The sequence below is a fragment of the Thamnophis sirtalis genome, unplaced genomic scaffold (assembly GCF_051295495.1).
Source record: "Thamnophis sirtalis isolate CommonGarterSnake01/CBP01778 unplaced genomic scaffold, rThaSir2_p1.2 scaffold_13, whole genome shotgun sequence".
NCBI classification, from domain to species: Eukaryota; Metazoa; Chordata; class Lepidosauria; order Squamata; family Natricidae; genus Thamnophis; species Thamnophis sirtalis.
The window spans coordinates 3,675,616-3,700,260 of NW_028261393.1; the positions used below are offsets into that span (position 1 = coordinate 3,675,616).

A 24,645-nucleotide genomic window follows, 5' to 3' on the forward strand; every position below is an offset into this window, starting at 1 on the left:
ATGTGAGCTCAGGACACTGCAACCGTCGTAACTATGAGTCAGTTGCCAAGAGGTTGGGTTTGGATCACGTGACCACAGGGAATGCTGTGAGAAATGGTCATTAGGCACATTTTTCAGGATTGCTGTCACTTCCAACCGTCACTAAACAAACAATGGTGAGCCAAGGAGGGATATTCTGAATTTCTTTTCTGCACAAAGGGCCTGGGATTTATTTCCGCCGGTTAGATTCTGCAATTGATTTGCGCACAATTCATTTGGAATTCCTTCTGTGCAACGTATTCTGAGTTAATCTCGCCCAGGTCTCTCCCCCTCCCCCCAATCAAATCAAATCAAATCAAATCTTGGAATTGTGGCTGATAAAATCTCTGAGTCACTGTCAGCAAATGGGTGTCTTGTGACTGGTTTTTGTTATTTTATTTGTTGATAAACGTTTAGCTTCTGAGAATTAAGAAGCCGGAACGGATCTTCTCCCTGCTGGGTTTCATTTCTCTAAAAGCAGCTTGAAAAGGGCATCTGACTCCTCCGCCCTCTGTGAGAAAACGAGGAACTAAAAGTGACTTGTAATTTACTTGGAAGTTTCTTGCCATTGCAAAAACAGCGTGGCTTGTAATCGGAGAAAGGGCTGAACTTCCAGGTATGCAGAGAAACTCAACGGATGCCTGAATGGGCCGCTTGCCAGGGACAAATGTAACTTAAGCATGCGACAGATTAACAGAGTTGGAAGGGGCCTTGTAGGTCATCTAGTCCAGCCCCCTGGCCAAAGGGGAGACCCGACACCATTTCTAACAGATGGCAGTCCAGGCTCTTCTTGAAAGCCTCCAGGGATGAAGCTCCCACAACTTCCGAAAGCAACTTCTGTTCCATGGGTGGATTGTTCTCACTGTCAGAAAATTTCTCCTCCTTTCTAGGTTGAATCTCTCCTTGGTCAGTTTCCATCCATTATTCTTTTTGTGACCTTTAGGTGCTTTGGAGAATAGCTTGACCCCCTTCCTCTCTGTGGCAGTCTTCAAATATTGGAACTCTGCTCTCATGTCTTCCCTAGTCCTTCTCTTCACTAGACTAGCCAGGCCCAGTTCCTGCAACCGTTCTTCATATGTTTTAGCCTCCAGTCCCCTAATCATCCTGGTTGCTCTTTTTTTCACTCTTTCTAGAGTCTCAACATCTCTTTTATAGTGTGGTGACCAAAACTGGATGCAGTTTTAGCAATAGCAATAGCAGTTAGACTTATATACCACTTCATAGGGCTTTCAGCCCTCTCTAAGCGGTTTACAGAGTCAGCGTATCGCCCCCAACAATCCGGGTTCTCATTTCACCCACCTCGGAAGGATGGAAGGCTGAGTCAACCTTGAGCCGGTGAGATATGAACCGCCGAACTGCAGATAGCAGTCAGCTGAAGTGGCCTGCAGTACTGCACTCTAACCACTGCGCCACCTCGGCTAGTTTTCTAGGTGTGGCCTTACTAAGGCTTTATAGAGTGGTATTAGCACCTCCCTTGATCTTGATTGCATCCCTCTGTTCATGAAGTTTAGGATTGCGTTGGATTTTTTGGCTGCCACTGCACACTGCTGGCTCATAAGTCTCCAAGATCCCCTAAGCCACAATTGATTGATTGATTGATTGATTGATTGATTGACTGATTACATTTATATGCCGCCCTTTTCCCCGAAGGGGACTCAGGGTGGCTCACAATTCAATCAGGGAAGGGGGTACAGACAGGGGGATAAAAAAGACGAGACATAACAATACAAAATTTAAAAACACACAACAACCATACCATTCGAGAAGGGGGGCAAAAACTCTTTAGCCCCAGGCCTGTCGGAACAGCCAGGTTTTAAGGGCTTTGCGGAAGGCCTGGAGGGTGGTGAGGGTTCGAATCTCCACGGGGAGCTCGTTCCAGAGGGTCGGAGCAGCCACAGAGAAGGCTCTCCTCCGGGTAGTCGCCAGTCGGCATTGGCCAGCGGATGGAATTCGGAGGAGGCCTAATCTGTGGGATCTGATCGGTCTATTGGAGGTAATTGGAGGTAATTGGCATTACCTCCATTAAACTGCAGTAGTCCTTGACTTACAACAGTTTGCTTCAAAGTTACAACAGTGCTGAAAAAAATATTTTTTCTTTTACACGTTCAACGGTTGCAGCATCTCCTCAGTCGTGCGATCAAAAATTCAGACGCACGGCAACTGACTTGCACTTATGACAGTCACAAAAAAAGGGGGCTCATGCGATCCCTCTTTGGGGATTTTCCGACAAGCAGAGTCCGTGGGGAAGTCCCTAGTCCTAACAACTGAAGCGATTCACTTAACAACGGTGACAAGCTGTGAAATGGAACAAAACCCGTTTCACCGCTGTCTGGCTTAGCAACAGAAATATTCGGGCCAATTGTGGTCATACAAGCTTGGTAGGATTTATCGAACAAGCTTGGTAGGAGAAAGTCAGCTAATTCTTAAAGGTAATTTCCCAACCTTAATGACTGGGCGGATGAGACAGGGTTCAAAGAGGGTTTAACTGGAAATCACCTTGAGTTTTCGGCAGGGTTTTATACTGGAGTATTGTGGAAAGTTAAGGTTTTTGTTTTAAACCTTTATTTATTTTCCCTTTAGGCCAGGTTTTCTGGCACTTCCGGAAGCATGTCGAGCGGCAGCACGAAAAACAGGCGAGGAAGGAAGTCCAAATCCGTTGGCAGCTGCAGGGCCAACTGAAGCCAGGGATGCAAAATTGGATCCACGCTAAAGCGGGGGACATCTCTCAACCTCTGGATCACTTCAACCGGCAGGAGAGACGCGCCTTTAACCAGGTTAAACAATGGGGGTTGAGAACTGACAGCTGTCTACATTCAGGTTGGCCCCGCCTTGGTGATGTTTCTCAACCTGGGCGGGTTTAAGAGGTGTGGACTTCAACTCCCAGAATTCCCCAGTCAGTGAGCTATTGAATGTTAAGAAATGTGGACTTCAACTCCCAGAACTCCCCAGTGTCCTATTGAGTGTTAAGCTGTGTGGACCTCAACTCCCAGAATTCCCCAGTCAGTGTGCTATTGAAGTTCTAAGATTTATGGACTTCAACTCCCAGAATTCCCCATTCACGGTTCTATTAAATTTTAGGATAAGCCAACTTCAACTCCCAGAATTCCCCAGTGTCTCATTGAGTGTTAAGCTGTGTGGACTTCAGCTCCCAGAATTCTTTAGCCAGTGGGCTATTGAAGTTCTAAGATTTATGGACTTCAACTCCCAGAATTCCCCATTCACGGTTCTATTAAATTTTAGGATAAGCCAACTTCAACTCCCAGAATTCCCCAGTGTCCTATTGAGTGTTAAGCTGTGTGGACTTCAATTCCCAGAATTCCTCAGTGTCCTATTGAGTGTTAAGCTATGTGGACTTCAACTCCCAGAATTCTTTAGCAAGTGTTTATTGAAGTTCTAAGATTTATGGACTTCAACTCCCAGAATTCCCCATTCACGGTTCTATTCAATTTTAGGATAAGCCAATTTCAACTCCCAGAATTCCCCAGTGTCCCATTGAGTGTTAAGCTGTATGGACTTCAATTCCCAGAATTCTTTAGCCAGTGTGCTATTGAAGTTCTAAGATTTATGGACTTCAACTCCCAGAATTCCCCATTCACGGTTCTATTAAATTTTAGGATAAGCCAACTTCAACTCCCAGAATTCCCCAGTGTCCTATTGAGTGTTAAGCTGTGTGGACTTCAATTCCCAGAATTCCCCAGCCAGTGTGCTATTGAAGTTCTAAGATTTATGGACTTCAGCTCCCAGAATTCCCCAGTGTCCTATTGAGTGTTAAGCTGTGTGGACTTCAACTCCCAGAATTCCCCATTCAGAGTTCTATTAAATTTTAGGATAAGCCAACTTCAACTCCCAGAATTCCCCAGTGTCTCATTGAGTGTTAAGCTGTGTGGACTTCAACTCCCAGAATTCTTTAGCCAGTATGCTATTGAAGTTCAAAGATTTATGGACTTCAACTCCCAGAATTCCCCAGTGTCTCATTGAGTGTTAAGCTGTGTGGACTTCAGCTCCCAGAATTCTTTAGCCAGTATGCTATTGAAGTTATAAGATTTATGGACTTCAACTCCCAGAATTCCCCAGTGTCCTATTGAGTGTTAAGCTGTGTAGACTTCAACTCCCAGAATTCCCCAGCCAATGTGCTATTGAAGTTTCTAAGATTTATGGACTTCAGCTCCCTGGTTGAAGAATTCTGGGAGTTGAAAATCCACAAATCTGAACAATGCCAATTTCGGAGACCCCTGCGGTATTGAATGCGAATTTGAACACTGCCCTATTCTTAATTCTCAGCGGCTTTTCTTGACTACTAATTTTATACTCCGTGATTTTTGATTCTCTTCCGTCTGTCTTTCTGAATTTCAGCGCTACTGGATTAACGAGCAATTCTGGCAGCGTCCCACGGGGCCCGTTTTCCTCTACATAGGGGGGGAATCAGGCCTCACAGAGTTATCTGTGCTGGACGGTAAGTGAGTCGGGCTGAGTGGTGGCAGCCACGTAGCCACTCTCTGAAGAATAGTGTTCAGCTTGGCTTTTTCTGCCTGGGAAGAAGCGAAGGTGGGATGGGCAGCCGGGAAAATATCCAGGATCCCGGCTCTGCAAACTTAAATCATGTCATCAGGGCCGCCATCTTGACTTTTTTGACTCTTTCCCTCCAGAGCTCCCAGCTGCCCTGTAGAGGAAAGGCTTCATACAGGGGAGGCCTCATGGAATTATCATAGAGTCATCTGGGGTACGGGAAGAAAATACCTCTTCTTGTGTGCACAATTCTCCTCTTCCTCCGCAACCCCCTTCTAGCACTGATGGCATTACCTAGTTCGGTAATGAAATGTCCACAAGGAAACCTCCACGCTCAGAGAGCCGAGGTGGCGCAGTGGTTAGGGTGCAGCACCGCAGGCCACTTCAGCTGACTGTTATCTGCAGTTCAGCGGTTTCATTCTACAATATATATTCAGTTAACATTAGCATTATTTCCCCCCAGAAAGTATACTTATATTCATTATTGTCCTGGCATTTCATACCTTCAAACGGAGATCTTATTCCTTCATTTTTCAACAAAACGTCGCTGCATATATATATATACCAGTTTTCATTTGTTCCCTTATTAAAATTGCTTATCAGCAGCGAAATATCATTATAATAAGCTGCACTCTTTTTGAAGGGGATGCAAAAATCCCACCGCATCAGGAACCCCCCTGCCTTTTTTTTTTTAAACCAGCGGTGGATTGTCCTTAAAAATTAGACACACACACACACACACACACACACACACACCACACACAGAGACACAAATTTGAATTGCAGATGTGGAGGCAAGGGGGAAGCTCTCCAGATGTTGGGGTTTGCCACTGCTAAAAGGGGGCGAGGCCTGCGGCTGGATGCTGCAGCCGGGTGAGGGAGTCCCTGCTGAATTATCTGTTCCCCCTGTTGCATTTTATTCCGATTTCAGGCCATCACGTAGATTTGGCTGAGAAGTACAAAGCCATGGTGGTCGCTTTGGAGCATCGCTTCTACGGGCGCAGCCTTAACCCTGATGGTCTGGAGGATGAAAACATTCAATTCTTGTCCAGCCAGCAAGCGTGAGTTGCCCCCAAATTCGCCAGTTTTCAGCCTCTTCTTCCTCCTCCTGGGGTTTGCAAAGACTGTTTCAGACCAAGGGTTTGTCAATATTAGCCATTTTAAGATCTGTGGACTTCAACTCCCAGGATTCCCCAGCCAGCCATCTTAAAATTGTAAGGCTGGGACCTGCTGGTTTGAACAGCTGGAAATCCTCAATGTGTTCTCTATTTTGGTCTGTATTTGCAAAAAAACCAAAAAAACAAATCAGGAAGATTTGGGATGGAGAAACACCCGCCGTGTCTTGCTAATATTCTCTTAAACGCTCTCCCTTTCAGTCTCTCTGATCTGGCTGCCTTCCACCACTTGATCACCGAAAAGTACAACTTGACAACAAACCACACCTGGATTTGCTTTGGAGGCTCGTATCCTGGTTCTTTGGCTGCCTGGTTTAGGCTTAAGGTAGGATCTGTTGTGGCCCGCAGGCGGCCTGTGGAACTGGCTGCAGAGATGGACAGTGAGGAGGTTGGGGAGGAAGATGGGCCAGTCCTGGAGCCTGGGGAAGGCTCGGACAAGGGCTATGCATCAGAGACAGAGAGGGGAACAGGGCCATCTGGGAGTTATGTGCTGCCTCTGGAGCGTCCAGAGTCTGACATCAGCGAGGCAGAAGAACAGTGTGAGCCTGTTCCCAGTGCGTGCATGCGCAGAGCTGCCAGAAGGCAAGAACAATTAAGACAAAAAAGGCAGACTCAGGAGTAAGGCTTGGAGGTGATTGGCCCCTCCCATAGGACATAAAGGAGGAGCAAAGGCACGTGAGCCTTTGTAGGAAGCAACTTTGTTCGTCCTGGTCTGTTAAAATTCTGAAGCTCCGTTTTGACTCTGTGCTCCGTGTGGCCTTGCAAAGCTAATTGCCAATTAGGTCTTTGGCAGTGCTTCAAGGGAGATAAAGGTGGGTGCTTATCAGCCTCGTCCTGAAAGACTTTGGCAGACTTCTGTCGGACTCTTTACAAACTATTTGCGACTCGTTAAGGGCTGCGAATGAACATAATTCGCAGCCGTTGAAATAAAAAAGAGGGTTTTGGGGACGAGGCGTGTGCTTTTTACTGCGCCAGGAAACCTAGGTTAGAACAGGATGTGAGACCACTTAACGACTGCAAGAGAATTGCCGGGGTTGTGATGGTTGCGTGAAGCAGTCACAAGCGAGACATTTTGCTTTACAATTGCTCTGCTCAATGACTGAGATTGAAATCTCAATTGTGGTCGTTAAACCAGGATGAGCTGTAGGGAATCAAACTCTTCTTGCAGAAACTGGAACGTTGGAAGGAGGGGGGGGTTTCCACGTTAATGGCTTCTTCTGCACATCAGAAACGGCTCTGAGGTCAAAGGCCAGGGCAAAGTTAGTTGAAAGGCCACCTCTCTTCCCTCGCCAAAAATCCCAAAACTCACAAGGGAAATATTGTTCCCCCCCCCCCATTCCTTTGTTCACCTTCCTTTCTTCCTTTCTTCCTTCCAGTTTCCCCATCTGGTCTTTGCCGCCATCGCATCGTCAGCTCCAGTTAGAGCCGTGATGGATTACACCGGCTACAACAAGGTCAGTTTTTGCCGGGCGCCCCAAAATAACTCTCTGGATTTTGAGATGTTCGTTTGGAGGTTAAAGCCACTTCATATATATATATATATATGAAGTGGCTTTAACCTCCAAACGAACATCTCAAAATCCAGAGTGTTATATATATATATGGAACAAACCTTGGAACAAACAGCCGAGATCTCACACTACTCCTGGAAACACCAAACCTGAAGTAGTCTGAAGCAGCCTGAAGATGACGAATGAGACTTCGTCGAAACGTCGCCAAGACATCTCCAATTCTACGCGGGAGAAAACCCCGAACAACTAGAGACATATATATATATATATATATATATATATATATATATATATATATATATATATATATATATATATATATATATATATATATATATATATATATATATATATATATATATATATATATATATATATATACACACACACACACACACACACACACACACACACACACATATATATATATATGAAGTGGCTTTAACCTCCAAACGAACATCTCAAAATATATATATATATATGGAGTTTTCTAACTTGGAAGAGAGGAACGAGGGGCGGGGAAGGAAAGCAAGCACCATAATTTATTTCTCTACTAGCTGATAACCCAGCGCGGTCCAGCTATCCACAAACGTTTTCACAATTCCTAATGTTGGATTTCCCCCCCACCACCACCAGAGGGAGCCCCCTTGTGGAATACTGTGACGCCGTTACTATGGCAACTCCACAGCCCTGTACCGTAGTACGGCCATTTTAAAGCAGTACGGTAGAAGCCATTTTAAGGCACAACAGGCTGTATCTTAACAGAACCACCCCCCCCCCCCGAGGGGTGACTTACCCCCCACACTATTTGTTTCCACAGAGTAAGTCATCTGTGTGGTTGAAATTGCTTGAGGCGTTCCAGAGGTTTGCTAGAATACACACACACACATGCACAGCTGTTTATATATAGATAGATATAGGTATAGTTGTTTTAGTATGGGCCACTTTAAGATGTGTGGACTTCAACTCCCAGAATTCAGCAACACCAGCTGAAGAATTCTGGGAGTTGAAGTCCACACACTTTTAAGCTTAAAAAACACTGACCTGTGCACTGTGCTTATCCAATGAAAGAGTCGCCTACGTATTTCATGGAATGAAACAAAATCAGTGTTTTCCACTGTGTAGGAGGGAAAAAAAAGGAGAAGGAAAGCAACATGGCTCGTGCACAAACTTAGTTCTTCTCTATTTGTTTTTAACACATTGGTTAGCCACAGGAAGTCTCTTGCGAAACCTTCCCCTCCAGATTGAAGCTGCAATGTTTTAGAAAGGGGCTGGATCATCCTACGTTGGAGAGATCCCGTAAATGTCGTTTTTTCCTTCTTTTTTTTTTTGCTTCCATTTCTTTAGGTTGTCGCTGCGAGTCTGTCGAATCCAGTGGTGAAAGGTTCCAAAGAGGTCAGTTGTCTCAAAAAAAAAAAAAAAACATTGTAAAAAGAAAATGTTTGTGTAAAATAAGAACAATACAAATTTAAGGAACAAGAAAATAAAGCAAAAGTGATAGGAAGGAAGGAAGGAAGGAAGGAAGGAAGGAAGGAAGGAAGGAAGGGATTCCAATCTTCTTTACAGCAGCTATAAATAAGTTTATATTTTATCCTTTTAGCTTGCATCCCATCGTCTCCCCTTTCTAATCATTGGAGCCCCTAAAGTACAAGATTCTTTTTTCCCTCAATTTTTAGCAAAAAATCAAAAGCAAACAAATTGACACCTCTGAAATTTGGGTCTCTGGGTTTATGTTCCCTATCAATTATGTTCCCTATCACAACCTTCTGCGCATGTACAGAGTGTCCATGATGACGTCTGGGCAGGTGGGCGGAGCCTCCCGCAGCTGGCGCGACTGGTTTACCCAAACCGGGGCGAACCCGCAAAGCACCACTTCTGGTCCTGTTGATTTTTAAGGCCAGGAATGTTGTGATCCAGTGGTGAAATTCAATTTTTTTTTACTACTGGTTCTGTGGGCGTGGCTTGGTGGGCGTGGCATGGCTTGGTGGGCGTGGCAGGGGAAGGATACCGCAAAATTTACATTCCCATCCCGCTCTGGGGCCAGCCAGAGGTGCCATTTGCCTGATCTCCGAACAAAATTTTCAGAACCGGCTGGATTTCACACCCTATTGTGATCCCCATATCCTTGGATCTCAACAGGTTACCGAGGCTGTTTCTCACTAGATTCCCTCGACCTACTTATAGCAATAGCAGTTAGACTTCTATACCGCTTCCTAGGGCTTTCAGCCCTCTCTAAGCGGTTTACAGAGTCAGCATATCGCCCCCACAGTCTGGGTCCTCATTTCACCCACCTCGGAAGGATGGAAGGCTGAGTCAACCCTGAGCCGGTGAGATTTGAACCGCCGAACTAGCAGTCAGCTGAAGTGGCCTGCAGTACTGCACCCTACCCACTGCGCCACCTCGGGCAACCTAGAAAACCGAGACCAGAATCCTTTAAACTGCATTTGCAACTGACGCCAACAACCGGCCAGTTACAACAGGAGTATTTGCCGGAGCGCCCAAATTGACAGGAGGGTGCCTGTGGGTGTTGGAGCCTTGTCCTCCAACCACGGAAATCCACCCCCCCCCCCGAGCATTTGAACCCAGAACCCAGACCTCTTGGCTTGCTAGTTCAACTCGATGGCTTAGCATACTTCCTGAAGCCAAATGAAGATAGAACTCACCATTCAGCAATGCCAACTTGATGGTGAGCGGATCTCAAATTTTTCTCCTAACTCCGTTGCACGTTCTTCCGTTGTGCTGCTTTCTGCTTCCTCTCCGTGAACGCCACCCCCTCCCCAACGTCCAAAGACCCTCCTAAATTGGGCTGGGGGGCTTCTCTGCTTTCTCCTGCAGTGCCTGCAAAGCATAAGAGAGGCCTTTGCTTCCGTGGACAGCATGATCCGTGCCGGGTGGCTGGCAAAACTCAGCATAGATTTCCACTCCTGCAGCCCTTTGCAAGGGGAAAGCGATTGCCAGGTTCTGGTGTCCAACCTTGCCGACATGTTCATGGGAGCCGTGCAGTATAACTACGGTGCGATTGTGTGGAGCAACGTGGAGAGCATGTGCAACATCATGACCAACAGCAGCATGGGCTCTCCATATCGGAGGCTCATGGCCACCAACTTCGTAAGCCATTGGGGTTCCTGAGGGGGACACCACCGAGAAGGCCATGCCCTGGGGCCTGACTGATGACCTCCGTGGAACCAGCAATGAGTGTGGGCAGAGAGAGCCAGTTGGGCTGGTGGTTAGGACACCAGGCTAGAAAAAAGGAAGTGGGGAGTTCTAGTCCTGCCTTAGGCATAGAAGCCAGTTGGGTGACTTGGAGCCAGTTTCCAAGAGACTGGGAGTTCTAGTTCCATTGTTAGCCATGAAAGCCAGCTGGGTGACTTTGGGCCATTCCCCAGGAGACTGGGAGTTCTAGTTCCATTGTTAGTCATGAAAGCCAGCTGATTGACTTTGGGCCAATCCCCAGGAGAGTGGGAGTTCTAGTCCCATCGTTAGCCATGAAAGCCAGCTGGGTGACTTTGGGCCAATCCTCAGGAGATTGGGAGTTCTAGTCCCATTGTTAGCCATGAAAGTCAGCTGGGTGACTTTGGGCCAATCCCCAGGAGACGGTGAGGTCTAATCCCACCATGAAAATCACTTGCATGACCTTGGGCCAGTCATTAGGCGACTGGGAGTTCTAGTCCCACCTTAGCCATGAAAGCCAGCTGGGTGACTTTGGGCCAATCCCCAGGAGATGATGAGTTCTAGTCCCGCCTTAGGCATAGAAGCCACTTGGATGACCTTGGGCCAGTCATTAGGCGACTGAGAGTTCTAGTCCCGCCTTAGCCATGAAAGCCAGCTGGGTGACTTTGGGCCAATCCCCAGGAGGTATTGAGATCTAGTCCCACTTTAGGCATAGAAGCCAGCTGGGTGACCCTGGGCCTGTCATCAGGAGACTGGGAGTTCTAGTCCCACTTTAGCCATGAAAGCCAGCTGAGTGACTTCAGGCCAATTCCCCGGGAGATGGTGACTTCTAGTCCCGCCTTAGGCATGAAAGCCATCTGGGTAACACTTTGGGGCTAGTCACTCTCAGCCCAGCTCCCCTCACAGGTGGAAAAGACGAGGAAGAAAATGTGTTGGAAGCGTTCCCCGCCTTGAGTTAATTGTAGAAATAAACCAGAAGGGACGCCGATTCAATGAATAGATAAAGAAACCCAGAGAATTCCGACAGCCCTTCAGTCACCAGGATGCCCCGGGTCTTATCTCTGGTAGGTCATCCTGGAGCAGTTGGGAATGCCATGCCTGCAAAACTCCCAGGCCGAAATTGTGGAGGAGTTACGCAACAGCAGCATTGGGATGGCGTACCTCGCTATGAGACAGTGGTTCTTCCAGACCTGCACAGAATTTGGCTATTGTAAGTGAGCATTGAAAGAATTCGGACCTTTTCCCATCCATTCAGCCCCCCCCCCCTTTTACTCTCTTTTGCCAGCCCACCTGAGCTCTCGAAACTGCCTCAAAATCTCTTTCCAATGTGCTTCGATTGTCCTCCCCTCCTCTCTTTTTCAGCCTCTCTCTTTCTCTTTCAACATATCTCTCTTTCTATTTTTTTTATTTTTTAAGATTTTTATTAACAAACATGTAAAATACACACACACACACAAATTAGACATACACCACATTTATACAACACAATACGAACAGGATAATAGCAATCCTCAATCGATACCGCTCACCTTATATTATTTCCCCTTCTATTGTATTTCATTTGGATTTCACCCTTCTTAACCCTCTTATTTTACTCATAACTATTGTTTTTTGAATTTTATTATATTCCTTCATTGATTCTTGTTTCTGTCCTCCATCCACCTGTACCATTTAGCAATAGCAATAGCAGTAGACTTATATACCGCTTCATAGGGCTTTCAGCCCTCTCTAAGCGGTTTACAGAGAGTCAGCATATTGCCCCCCAACAATCTGGGTCCTCATTTTACCCACCTCGGAAGGATGGAAGGCTGAGTCAACCCTGAGCCGGTGAGATTTGAACCGCTGAACTGCTGATCTAGCAGTAGCCTGCAGTGCTGCATTTAACCACTGCGCCACCTCGGCTCTTAATTTATCCCATATCTGGTAGAATTCTGATTCTTCTTTTCCCTGGATTTCTTTAATTACTTTGTCCATTTCAGCACAGTCCCTAATCTTTCTTATTATTTCATCTTCGCTTGGGATTAATTTGTTTTTTCATTTCTGGGCAAAGGGAATCCTTGCCGCCGTAATTATATGTAGTATTAAATACTGGATTTCTTTTTTGTATTTCACAGACATAATTCCTGATAAAAAACCTTCAGGTTTCCATTCTATTTTAACCCCTGTTATTGCCTCCAGCCAATTTTTGATCCTTTTCCAAAAAATTTTAGCCTCCTCACAGGTCCAAACATCTCTCTCTTTCTCTCTCTCTCCATCTCTCCCTCCTTCTTTCTCCTTTTCTGTCTACTCCTCCCTCTCTCCTTCTCTTTCTCTTCCTCTTTCGACCCCTCTCTCCTCTCCCTCTGTCTTTCGCCTTATCCGTTTACCCCTCCCTATCCTTCTTTCTTCCTCTCTCTCTTCCTCTCTTTCCACCTCCTTCTTTCTCCTTTTCTCTCTCCCCCTCCTTCTCTCTCTTTCTTCCTCCCTCTCTTCCTCCCTCTCCCTCTCTCTCCCCCTCCTCTTTGTTTCTCTTGTTTCTCAGTTTGATCTTGAATCAGGAGGCAACATTTTGCCAAACGAGGGGGGAAAAACCTACTTGACTTTTACAAGGATAGTAGATAGGGTTCAGAATAATGAAATTAGAAGGTCTTCTAGTCCAATTCCCTATTCAAGCAGGAAACCCTACACCACTTCAGACAAATGGTTATCCAACATCTTCTTAAAAACCTCCAATGTTGGAGCATTCACAACTTCTGGAGGCAAGTTGTTCCACTCATAATTGTTCTCAATATCAGAAAATTTCTCCACAGTTCTAAGTTGCTTCTCTCCTTGATTAGTTTCCACCCATTGCTTCTTGTTCTGCCCTCAGGTGCTTTGGAGAATAGTTTGACTCCCTCTTCTTTGGGGCAACCCCTGAGATATTGGAAGACTGCTATCATGTCAACCTTAGTCCTTCTTTCCATTAAACTAGACATTCCCAGTTCCTGCAACCGTTCTTCATATGTTTTATCCTCCAGTCCCCTAATCCTCTTTCTTGCTCTTCTCTGCACTCTTTCCAGAGTCTCCACATCTTTTCTACATCGTGGCGACCAAAACTGGATGCAAATATTCCAAGTGTGGTCCTCTTACCAAGGCTTTACACAGCGATACTAACACTGCGCCTGATCTTGATTCTTATCCCTCAGTAAAATATTTCCCGAAACGGCTTTTCCTCCCATTGCAGACCAGACCTGCGAGGACCCAGACTGCCCCTTCTCTCCCCGAATGACCCTGGCCTCCCAGTTAGAGATCTGCTCTCAGGTTTACAACATCTCCTACCGCAACGTCAGCGAAGGGGTCTCTTTCACCAATGACTACTACGGGGCCAACCATCCCAAAGCCAGCCGAGTTCTTTTCGTGAACGGTACGAGGATTGGTCGCTGGGGGTGTGGGTGGTGGTGGTGGGGTGACCTCTGCTTTGGGAAAGCTTAAAGGGGTTTGGAACCAGGAGAGGAGACCACGAGGAAATCCCGGGGGGGGGTTTGCAAAACCCTTCTGCCAAGACATGGCGACGGGGGCACCACGAGATGGACAGGGAGCGGCCAGCAGCCAAGCTTGATACCTAGAGTGGGTTTTATTTTGCTGAGAACGGAAAACACGTCAGCTCACTAAGAAAGGAAGCTATTTGTAGCACAGGGCTGACATGAGGGGGAGACCTTGGTGCTCCCTGAGCTTGGTGGTTCTCTTGCAGGCGTTTCATGACCCAACTAGGTAACCTCATCAGTGCTAGAAGGGAGTGTGGTTTGAAGAGGACGAATATGGGGTGCTTGATGCTCTCTGAGCTTGGTGGTTCTCTTGCAGGCATTTCATGACCCAACTAGGGAACATTATCAGTGCTAGAAAGTAGTGGGGTTTGTTGAAAGAGGAGGGGGAGGAGGAGAAGGGTGAAGGGAGGAGGAGGAAGAGGAGAAGAAAAGGGAGGAAGAGGAGGAGGAGGATTGTGGGGTCCTTGATGCTCTGTGAGCTTGGGGGTTTTCTTACAGACGTTTCATAACCCAACTAGGGAACATTATCAGTGCTAGAAAATAGTGTGGTTTGTTGGGAGAGGAGGAGGAGGGTGAAGGGAGGAGGAGGAGGAGAAGAAAATGGAGGAAGAGGAGGAGGAAGAGGAAGACTGTGTGGTCCTTAGTGCTCTCTGAGCTTGGTGGTTTTCTTACAGACGTTTCATAACCCAACTAGGGAACATTATCAGTGCTAGAAAGTAGTGGGGTTTGTTGAAAGAGGAGGGGGAGGAGGAGAAGGGTGAAGGGAGGAGGAGGAAGAGGAGGAGGAGGACTGTGGGGTCCTTGGTGCTCTCTGAACTTGGTGGTTTTCTTACAGACGTTTCATAACCCAACTAGGGAACATTATCAGTGCTAGAAAATAGTGTGGTTTGTTGGGAGAGGAGGAGGAGGGTGAAGGGAGGAGGAGGAGAAGGAGGAGAAGAAAAGGGAGGAAGAGGAAGACTGTGGGGTCCTTGGTGCTCTCTGAGTTTGGTGGTTTTCTTACAGACGTTTCATAACCCAACTAGGGAACATTATCAGTGCTAGAAAGTAGTGTGGTTTGTTGGGAGAGGAGGAGGAGGGTAAAGGGAGGAGAAGGAGGAGAAGAAAAGGGAGGAAGAGGAAGACTGTGAGGTCCTTGGTGCTCTCTGAGCTTGGTGGTTTTCTTACAGACGTTTCATAACCCAACTAGGGAACACCATCAGGGCTAGGAGTAACACGATGTTCCCTACTTTGGGCCACGAAAGATCAGCCAGAAAACCACCAAGCTCAGAGACCACCAAGGACCCTTCAGACCGGCTCGCCTTGAAAAACACAGCGTGGGAGAGAACCTTGCCCGATTTCTGGCCATTTTGTTTTGCAACAGAGCCCCAGATTGTATGTCGTCCCTGGTATCTGACAGTCCTCGACTTAACGACCGTAATTGAGCCCGGAATCCCTGCCTGAGACTGACTGATTTCTCCCCCTCTTTCATTTGCTTTCTTTCTTTTTTCAATCCTCTGCAGGGAACATAGACCCTTGGTACCCCCTGAGTGTCCTCAAGAACGAGTCCGATTCGGAACCGGCTATTTTAATCAACGGCACCTCTCATTGTGCCAATATGTATTCTCCAGCACCCGGAGACCCTTTGTCCCTTATCCATGCCAGACAGGTGAGGCTGCTGAAGGAGGCTGGAGGAAACAGAGGGGGCGGGAGAGCGGAAATCACAATGGGTGGCATAATCAATTTTTTAAAAAATCAGCAAATAATCATTCTGACATCGAGACCTCCCCCCCCCCCCGCCCCCGGTGAGGTGTTCCCATTTGGGCTTTCAATTTGGGGCCAGGTGAACCCTTTTCCGAATAAAAATAAGTAATGAAAGTTATTCAAATGGTAAGCACCTGCTAGAAACTGTGGGGCTGGGAGTTCTAGTGTTACTTTAGGCATGATAGTCAGCTGGGTGGGTTTGAACCGATCAATAGAAGACAGTGGTTGTCGTCCCGCCTTAGGCACAAAAGCCGAGTGGGTGACTTTGAACCAATCACCAGGAGATGGTGAGTTCTAGTCCCACCCTAGGCATGAAATCCAGGTGGGTGACTTTGGGCCAATCACCAGGAGACAGGGAGTTCTAGTCCCGCCTTAGGCATGAAAGCTAGGTGGGTGACTTTGGGCCAATCGCCAGGAGACAGGGAGTTCTAGTCTCACCTTAGGCATGAAAGCCAGGTGGGTGACTTTGGGCCAATCACCAGGAGACAGGGAGTTCTAGTCCCACCTTAGGCATGAAAGCCAGGTGGGTGACTTTGGGCCAATCACCAGGAGACGGGGAGTTCTAGTCCCACCTTAGGCATGAAAGCCAGGTGGGTGACTTTGGGCCAATCACCAGGAGACAGGGAGTTCTAGTCCCGCCTTAGGCATGAAATCCAGGTGGGTGACTTTGGGCCAATCGCCAGGAGACAGGGAGTTCTAGTCCCACCTTAGGCATGAAATTCAGGTGGGTGACTTTATGCCAGTCGCTCTCTCTCAGCCCAAGCCACCTCACAAAGTTGTTGTTTTGGGAAAAAGAGGAAGGGGAAGGAGTATTCTGTGTATTTTACAGCCTTGAGTTATTCATAAAAATAATAAAGGCGGGATAGAAATGAATAAATGGACAAGGAAACAAGTAAGAACAGAAGATTGGCAAAGGGTCAGCTGAGAAGACAAACTAATACTTCTTTGAAGTTAGTAAAATTTGCTCTTTTTTTCCCCCCTTCCTTTCTTTAGCAAATTACTTCCTGGGTTGGCAAATGGCTGAATTTAGCAAAAATTCACTGAGATAACCTGCGTACACAAGAAAGAAAAGTATTATGCGTAGCTAGTGATACGAAGCAAAGCTGTTTCGACTCGCCTTCACCTAAGAGACTTTCACGAAACTCTTTCGCCACACACCAAAAACTACCTCTTTTTGCCACCGTGGCTTGCTTTTTTAACTTTTTTAAAAACAACAACACACTGCTTTCCAAATGCACAATTTTTTAAAAAGAAACGAAGATTTTTTAATCCTCGCTGGGCTGGCTTTGATTCTGCATCGTGTGAAACTTAGCCCGCGGGGACAAAATGTAAATTTATAACAATAAAAACCATGAATTTGATAAAACCGCAGTTAAGCATGTTGTGCCTTTGGTGTGTGTGTGTGTGTGTGTGCTGTGATTGTTGTGAGGTTTGCCAATGAAGTCACACCTCTTTAAGGAAACGGAAGCTAGAGAAAAAAAGTTTGCCTGTTTAAAAAATAATAATAATTAGTGGCTTGCGATAGAAGGGAATTTAGCCATGATGAAACTTTTTCCCCTTTATAGGTAAACCTTGCCTTACAATCACCATTGGGCCCAAAACTTCCATTGCTAAGTAACGTTGGTCGTTAAGAGAGTCAGGCTCAATTGTATGACCCAGGCCAGGCTGTTCTTAAGCCAATCCATCTTCCCCCATTGACTTTCCCAGTTGGGGAAAATTTGGATAGTTATAATTTCCCAATTAAAATTTGGATATTTATAATTGGGATATTTGGGTCATAATTTACAACTTTCCCAGTTGGGAAAGTTGTAAATTATGACCCGAATATCCTAATTATGAATATCCAAGTTTTAATCACGGCTCCACAGACAACCTGATGTTTGCACAGAAGAAGCAGCATTCAAAGAGAGACTCAAGTCATCAATATTTAGACAAATACTCTCTCTACGGCCTATGGCCCCGCTCAGTTGAGGCTAAAACCTAGGAAAAGGTTTTTTAAAGGTAAAGGTTCCCCCTTGCACAGATGTGCTAGTCGTTCCCGACTCTAGGGGGTGGTGCTCATCTCCGTTTCAAAGCCGAAGAGCCAGCGCTGTCCGAAGATGTCTCCGGGGTCATGTGGCCGGCATGACTCAACGCCGAAGGCTCACAAAACGCTGTTACCTCCCCACCAAAGGTGGTTCCTATTTTCCTACTTGCATTTTTTACGTGCTTTCGAACCGCTAGGTTGGCAGAAGCTGGGACAAGTCACGGGAGCTCACTCCGTTACGCGGCGCTAGGGATTCGAACCGCCGAACTGCTGACCTTTTCTGATCCACAAGCTCAGCATCTTAGCCACCGAGCCGCCGCGTCCCTTAAAAAGGTTTCTTAGTTCAATGGAAAACTTTGAAAAATTTAAAAGCAGAAAGGAACAAAAGTAAAGTTATAAAGAACCATCGACTGGAGGGACTTCTCAGAAGGTCGCAAAAGGGGATCGCATGACCCCTGGGGGACCCTGCAACCGTCGTAAATGTGAGTCAGTTGCCCAGCGTCCGCATTTTGATCTCGTGACCATGGGGATGCGGCAACACGTCATAAAGTGTGAAGAGAGGTCTTAAGTCACCGTTGTGACTCCGAATGGTCACTCGGGGAGCAGTTGTAAGTCGAGAACTGCCTGTATTCAGTCCTGCTAAACATCCGACTCTCTTGAGGAAAAAAGCAGGAAACAGGAGAGGGGAAAAATGGATGAGGCCACGCGATTTTAATTGTGATGCTTCTGATACAAATTAACCCACTGCGGAGATGCCCCAACGATTATAAGCATGAGAACGAGTTGCAAGTCGTTTTTTCCCCCCGCACCGTTGTAACTTCGAACGATCGTTAAATGAGTAATCATAAATTGAGGACTAGCAGTATGCTCCAGCTGGAGACAGACAGACAGACAAGACACGGGCAAGGATCTGGGATCTGTTGCAGTGCCTGAAAATAACGGTAGCGTCAACTCCTAAAGTTTCCATTGTGAGGAAAGCGCATTCCTTCCGCTGGAGTCTGATCTCAGATTACCGCAGCAGGCTTGGGAGGGGTGCACCTCATTGGGGAATGTGATTTATGACACAGAGTGAAGGGCGAGAAGGAACGGAGGTAAAGTTCAGCTATCATTAAATAAGGTCCGACTGCGGAAAGATGTTGCCAAAATTAATGCTTCCTAATAAATGACTTAATTCTCTTTTGAAGTTTGGCCCGAGACTTATGAATCAACTAGGGCATTTTTGGGAAGCCTGACAGATAAGAGTTCATGGTGATGGAGAATTGGGGATGGTCGTAAATAGGACTCGGTGATCAAGCTTTTGAATTTTGATCAATAGCAATAGCAGTGGACTTATATACCGCTTCATAGGGCTTTCAGCCCTCTCTAAGCGGTTTACAGAGAGTCAGCATATTGCCCCCAACAATCTGGGTCCTCATTTTACCCACCTCGGAAGGATGGAAGGCTGAGTCAACCCTGAGCCGGTGAGATTTGAACCGCTGAACTGCTGATCTAGCAGTAGCCTGCAGTGCTGCATTTAACCACTGCGCCACCTTGGCTCATATCACACGATCGTGGGGATTACTGCAGAGGTCGTAACTCCGAAACACTTCGGTCACTCGACAAACTCTTGTAAGTTGTGGACTACCATCAGCTGTCTAGATGTCCAGTTAATGTTTTGTCCAGCGGGTTCAAACAGGAAGCTGTGGTCTTTTTTTTTTTTCAGATGGTCAATTCAAAAGCGGCTTCTCGCTGTCTCTGCCCAGTTGCTTTCCTGTCTCCGGCTTGGTTGGCATCCTCTCCTGCCAGTTCCTCCTTTGAGAAGTTCACCATCTCCTGGTGTAACTCGCTGAGATCCTGAATCTCCAGGGCAAGGAGGTACAGGTGACGGAAGAGGGCCAGGTCACTCTTTCGCAGACGCAGCTGGGGAAGGAAACGTCAAACCAAACAGCTTTTATTAGTTCACCAAGGACCGTGATGTGTTTTTTGGGGAGGGACTCCTCTCTAGAAAGAACAACTTCTTTTTTTTTTTGAGAACAGTAGTGAATTTTTTCTCTCTTTTCTTCTTTTTAATTTTGATACCTGCAAGATCTCGGCGTGCCTTGTAAGTGTGTGGGGGTGGGGGTGGACAGGTTTATACAATCTCAAATTGTTTTATAGTGCAGCTTGTGCGAGCAAGAAATAGGACAAACATTGTCCTTCATTTATAAACATCTACTATTATAGGCCACAGAAAAAAGAGAGAACTTAATCCATATTCTTAGAGGAGTGACTGTTCACATTTTGTACATGTACAGTTTTTAAACAGTTCCGGAAAGAATAACTTTTATTGTTGTTTTATTTAGATATGTAAAATACAATGAGAAGTAGAAATAGCAATAGCAATAGTTAGGCTTATATACCGCTTCATAGGGCTTTCAGCCCTCTCTAAGCAGTTTACAGAGTCAGCATATTGCCCCCAACAACAATCTGGGTCCTCATTTTACCCACCTCGGAAGGATGGAAGGCTGAGTCAACCTTGAGCCTGGTGGGATTTGAACAGCCAAACTGCTGAACTGCAGTCAGCTGAAATAGCCTGCAGTGCTGCATTTAACCACTGCGCCACCTCGGCCCATAATGGGAAATTAGAAGGAAGGAAAAAGAGAAAGGAAAAGAAAATGTAAGATACAAGTGGGGGAGGCATTAACTCCTGACTTTTTAGCTCTTTATCTATCTATCTATCTATCTATCTATCTATCTATCTATCTATCTATCTATCTATCTATCTATCTATCTATATCTGATCTGATAGATCCATCCATCCATCCATCCATCATCTATCTATCTATCTATCTATCTATCTATCTATCTATCTATCTATCTATCTATCTATCTATTATCTATTTATCTATCTATCATCTATCTATCTATCTATCTATCTATCTATCTATCTATCTATCATCTATCTATCTATCTATCTATCTATCTATCATCTATCTATCTGTCTGTCTGTCTGTCTGTCTATCTATCTATCTATCTATCTATCTAATATATATGGCTGTGAAAGTTGGACCATAAGAAAAGCTGAGTACCAAAAAATGGAGGCCTTTGAACTCTGGTGCTGGAGAAGACTCCTGCATTGAGTCCCTTGGACTGCAAGGCCATCCAACCGGTCAGTCCTAGAGGAGATCAACCCTGACTGCTCTTTAGAAGGCCAGATCCTGAAGAAGAAACTCAAGTACTTTGGCCACCTAATGAGAGGGAAGGACTCCCTGGAGAAGAGCCTCATGCTGGGAACGATGGAGGGCAAAAGAAGAAGAAGGGGACGGCAGAGAAGGAGGTGGCTGGATGGAGTCCCCGAAGCAGTCGGTGTGAGCTTGAATGGACTCCAGAAGATGGTAGAGGACAGGAAGGCCTGGAGGAACGTTGTCCATGGGGTCGCGATGGGTCGGACACGACTTTGCAACTAACATCAATATATGTGTAGAAACAGCTCATATTTAATAGATCGTCCACTAAGACTCCAAGATCCCGCTCACAGTTACAGCTATTAAGCCAGGTATCTATCTACCTGTAGGGTTGCTATGAGCAGCCACTGACTTGATAGCACGTTGTCAATCAAAGGACTTCAAGAAAACAACATCTCCTCAGGCCTTTCCCCGCCCTCCGAAGGGAAAACGGAGACCCTCACCATTTCTCTCTGCACCCAGGAGATTTTTCCATGGAGGCTGATGGGGTCCCCCTCCAGGGGTTTGGTCTCTTCCTGCTCTGCCATCTCGGGGAGAGGTTCTTGAGACAGAGGAGCCCCCCAAAACACTTTGGGTAAGGGGGGCAGCCCTTTGAAGGGAGGTACCTCCTCCTCCTCTTCCCTGGTCCAGGTGTCCATGGAGATGGGTTGGGCTCCTCTTTCAAAGGTACCTGAGAAAAGATGCCAGAGTTAGTTCATTCTTTGGAAGCCCCTTCTCTGCAGGAGGACCACCAGCCTGGTGATCAGGAGAAGGCTTTCTAGCCTAAGCAAGGCCCTTCTGATGACCCTCATCCATCACCCAGCCTTCACTCATTCCTACGTGATTTCTCCAGGAGGAATTCTCACCGTGTGTCTTGCACAAACTTTGGTAAGAAAGAAACCCATCTTGAATTCCTGGTCTCCAATCTTACAGTCACTCTCTTCAGCCATTTTTGAGAGGCTACCACAAAGAGGAGGGGGAGCCAAGGTGGCGCAGTGGTTAAATGCAGCACTGCAGGCTACTTCAGCTGACTGCAGTTCTGCAGTTCGGCTGTTCAAATCTCACCGGCTCAGGGTTGACTCAGCCTTCCATCCTTCCGAGGTGGGTAAAATGAGGACCCGGATTGTTGTTGGGGGCGATATGCTGACTCTGTAAACCGCTTAGAGAGGGCTGAAAGCCCTATGAAGCGGTATATAAGTCTAACTGCTATTGCTAACTTATTTTCCAAAGCACCAGAAAGCAAGACAAATATCCTCATCTATCAAAGAATAACAGAGGTGGAAGGGACCTTGTAGGTCATCTAGTCCAACCCCCCACCCCCACCCAAACAGGAGACCCTACACTATTTCTGACAGATGGCAGTCCAGTGTTCTTGAAAGCTTCCGGTGATAAAATACGGCATGGAAGAAACTTTTTAAGGGGAAAGACCAAACTTTACCTGAATGCCAGCGCCCTCTAAATCTGCTGTGATCTGGAATAAAACTAAGCAGGCTTAAAAACCCACCCGGAAATGCCAGGGCTGAAGAAGGGAGGTTGAGAAAAAACAGCCTGGAATAACACTATACTGAATTTCCTTCCCTAATGGAATTTTATTCCCCTGCAAAAAAAGCAAACAGGGAGACAGAAATAGCTGTGGGAAAACAGCTGTAAATCCTTATTTTTAAAAATGCGGTTTCCCGTCCTTTCTCACACAACCCTACACACACACACACACAAGCCAAGAACTGCAAATTGGCAAATGTTTGAAGGAAAACATCGGTTGCTAATCCTCGCGGTGACTTGTGGCCCAGCCTTTTTAGAACTCCCATCCTTGTCACAAAGCCTTTCCTCCAGTTGTTGCTATAATGATGGCTTCATTATAATCGGAGCTGCTTTCTTATTTCAGTTAACCAAAGGAACAAAACGAAGGTGAATGCTGCAAAAAAAAAACCACACACACACCTGAATCCCTCACCTGGAGTGACGGGATACTGCCTGGTACAGTACTGATTGAAGCTACATCCTTGTAACAATTCAACCTGCCTACAATTTCACTCCTTTAGTTATTTAGGTAATTACTGCATTGAAGATCCCCCACGCAGATATGTGCTTGTCGTTTCCGACTCTAGGGGGCGATGCTCGTATCCGTTTCAAAGCGAAAGAGCCAGCGGTCTCCAAAGACGTCTCCGTGGTCATGTGGCCGGCATGACTAAACACTGAAGGCGCACGGAACGCTGCTCCCTTCCCACCAAAGGTGGCTCCTATTTTTCTACTTGCATTTTTACATGCTTTCTAACTGCTAGGTTGGCAGTTAGCTGAGACAAGTAACGGGAGCTCACTCCGTTACATGGCGCTAGGGATTCGAACTGCCGACCTTTCTGATCGACAAGCTCAGCGTCTTAGCCACTAAGCCACCGCATCCCTTAAAAACAGAGCACTGATGATACCTAATTGGGTCGTGAAACGTTCGCAATAAAACTACCAAGTTCAGAGAGAACCAAAGACCCCTCAGCCCCCCCTCCTCTTTCTCCTCCCCTTCTTCATCTCCGGAAATCTCCCTTCCTTCTTGCACTGATGATATTACCTAGCTGGGTCATGAAAGATCTGCAATAGCAATAGCAGTTAGACTTATATACCGCTTCATAGGGCTTTCAGCCCTCTCTAAGCGGTTTACAGAGTCAGCATATAGCCCCCAACAACAATCCGGGTCCTCATTTCACCCACCTCGGAAGGATGGAAAGCTGAGTCAACCTTGAGCCGGTGAGATTAGAACCGCTGAATTGCAGATAACAGTCAGCTGAAGTGGCCTGCAGTCCTGCACCCTAACCACTGCACCACTTCGGCTCTGCAAGAAAATAACCAAGCTCAGAGGGAACTCAAGTCTCCTCATTTCAACCCTGAGCTGCAAATATTCTCCTTTATTGGTACCATTTAAACATTTTGGAGGGGAAAAAAATCAGTTGCTGATAACGGAGAACACCCTGTAAGAACAATAGCCAAAGGATCGTAATTCCACATTAAATTCCTAATGTGGAATTGTCTGAAATTGCCAAGCCAAAGAGACCCATAGAGTGTCCCATGATCTCCTCCCCCAAAAATTGGAGTTTCAATCTTAACTGTTGTGTCTGTTTATTTTGACCCTGCTTTTGAGAGTTTGTTTTTTTTAAAGAGGAACATTCCTAAAATAATCTATGGAGATTCTTAGTAATCCAGGTCATAGATTGTCTCAAAGGTGCTTTCCCCCCTCCCTCCAATTGATGGATGAAAATGCTTGGCTAAGAAGCATAAAGTCTTCCTCTCCTTCCTTAAATAAACCCTGTCCAGTTGCCTTTTGAAAGACCAAAAAAACCCCCACCTTTGAGATCCTAAAATAGTCCCTAATCATTCCTAAATTCCTCATTTCCTCTTCCGCAAAGTTTGAAGAGCAGGATTTTCTGAAGCTTCCCAGCCCATCATCACTTACCTTCCCAATTCCATTCTTTATTTTTGCTTTTTAGGACTTCTCCATCGAATTCTTCAAGATGGGACATCCAGCTATTTTCACCCTTTGGGGAAAAAAAAACAACACAAGGAATTGTTCTCCCAGAGGAAGTAAACAGGTGGTCGAAACTGGAAGCAGGTATTTAATTTAATTTTTGTTTTCGAGGAAGTAACCAGGTGGTTGAAACTCGAAGCAGGTATTTAATTTAATTCAATTTTTGTTTTCGAGGCTGGATTTTGGGCCCCTGTTCGCGCTGGAGTTAGCTCTAGAGGAAAGAACAAGTTACTTAAAAGGTGCCCAGTTCTGAAAGTGAACTGGGAGGGGAAGAGACGGGGGAAATTATATCTGAG

General features: G+C 46.2%; 2 protein-coding genes across 2 annotated transcripts in view; one reads left to right on the forward strand and one right to left on the reverse strand.

Moving 5' to 3' along the window:
- PRSS16 (serine protease 16) overlaps positions 1-17,262 on the forward strand; it is a 19,633-nt gene extending 2,371 nt beyond the window's left edge. The window contains exons 2-12 of the mRNA XM_087727308.1: positions 2,599-2,792; positions 4,372-4,471; positions 5,456-5,585; positions 5,901-6,024; positions 7,076-7,153; positions 8,558-8,605; positions 10,046-10,318; positions 11,450-11,591; positions 13,584-13,763; positions 15,387-15,532; positions 16,621-17,262. Of these exons, the coding sequence (XP_087583434.1) occupies positions 2,599-2,792; positions 4,372-4,471; positions 5,456-5,585; positions 5,901-6,024; positions 7,076-7,153; positions 8,558-8,605; positions 10,046-10,318; positions 11,450-11,591; positions 13,584-13,763; positions 15,387-15,532; positions 16,621-16,671 (1,466 nt within the window). The 3' untranslated portion in view covers positions 16,672-17,262. The remainder of the gene's footprint in view (positions 1-2,598; positions 2,793-4,371; positions 4,472-5,455; positions 5,586-5,900; positions 6,025-7,075; positions 7,154-8,557; positions 8,606-10,045; positions 10,319-11,449; positions 11,592-13,583; positions 13,764-15,386; positions 15,533-16,620) is intronic.
- A 1,083-nt stretch (positions 17,263-18,345) lies between these two features.
- On the reverse strand, positions 18,346-24,394 carry LOC148042899 (uncharacterized). The gene is made up of 3 exons (XM_087727050.1): positions 24,278-24,394; positions 21,300-21,526; positions 18,346-19,552 (listed from the first exon to the last, which is right to left on the reverse strand). The coding sequence occupies exons 1-3, from the start codon at positions 24,342-24,344 to the stop codon at positions 19,352-19,354; spliced, it is 495 nt and encodes a 164-aa protein (XP_087583176.1). The 5' UTR covers positions 24,345-24,394; the 3' UTR covers positions 18,346-19,351.
- Between the last annotated feature and the right edge of the window lie 251 nt (positions 24,395-24,645).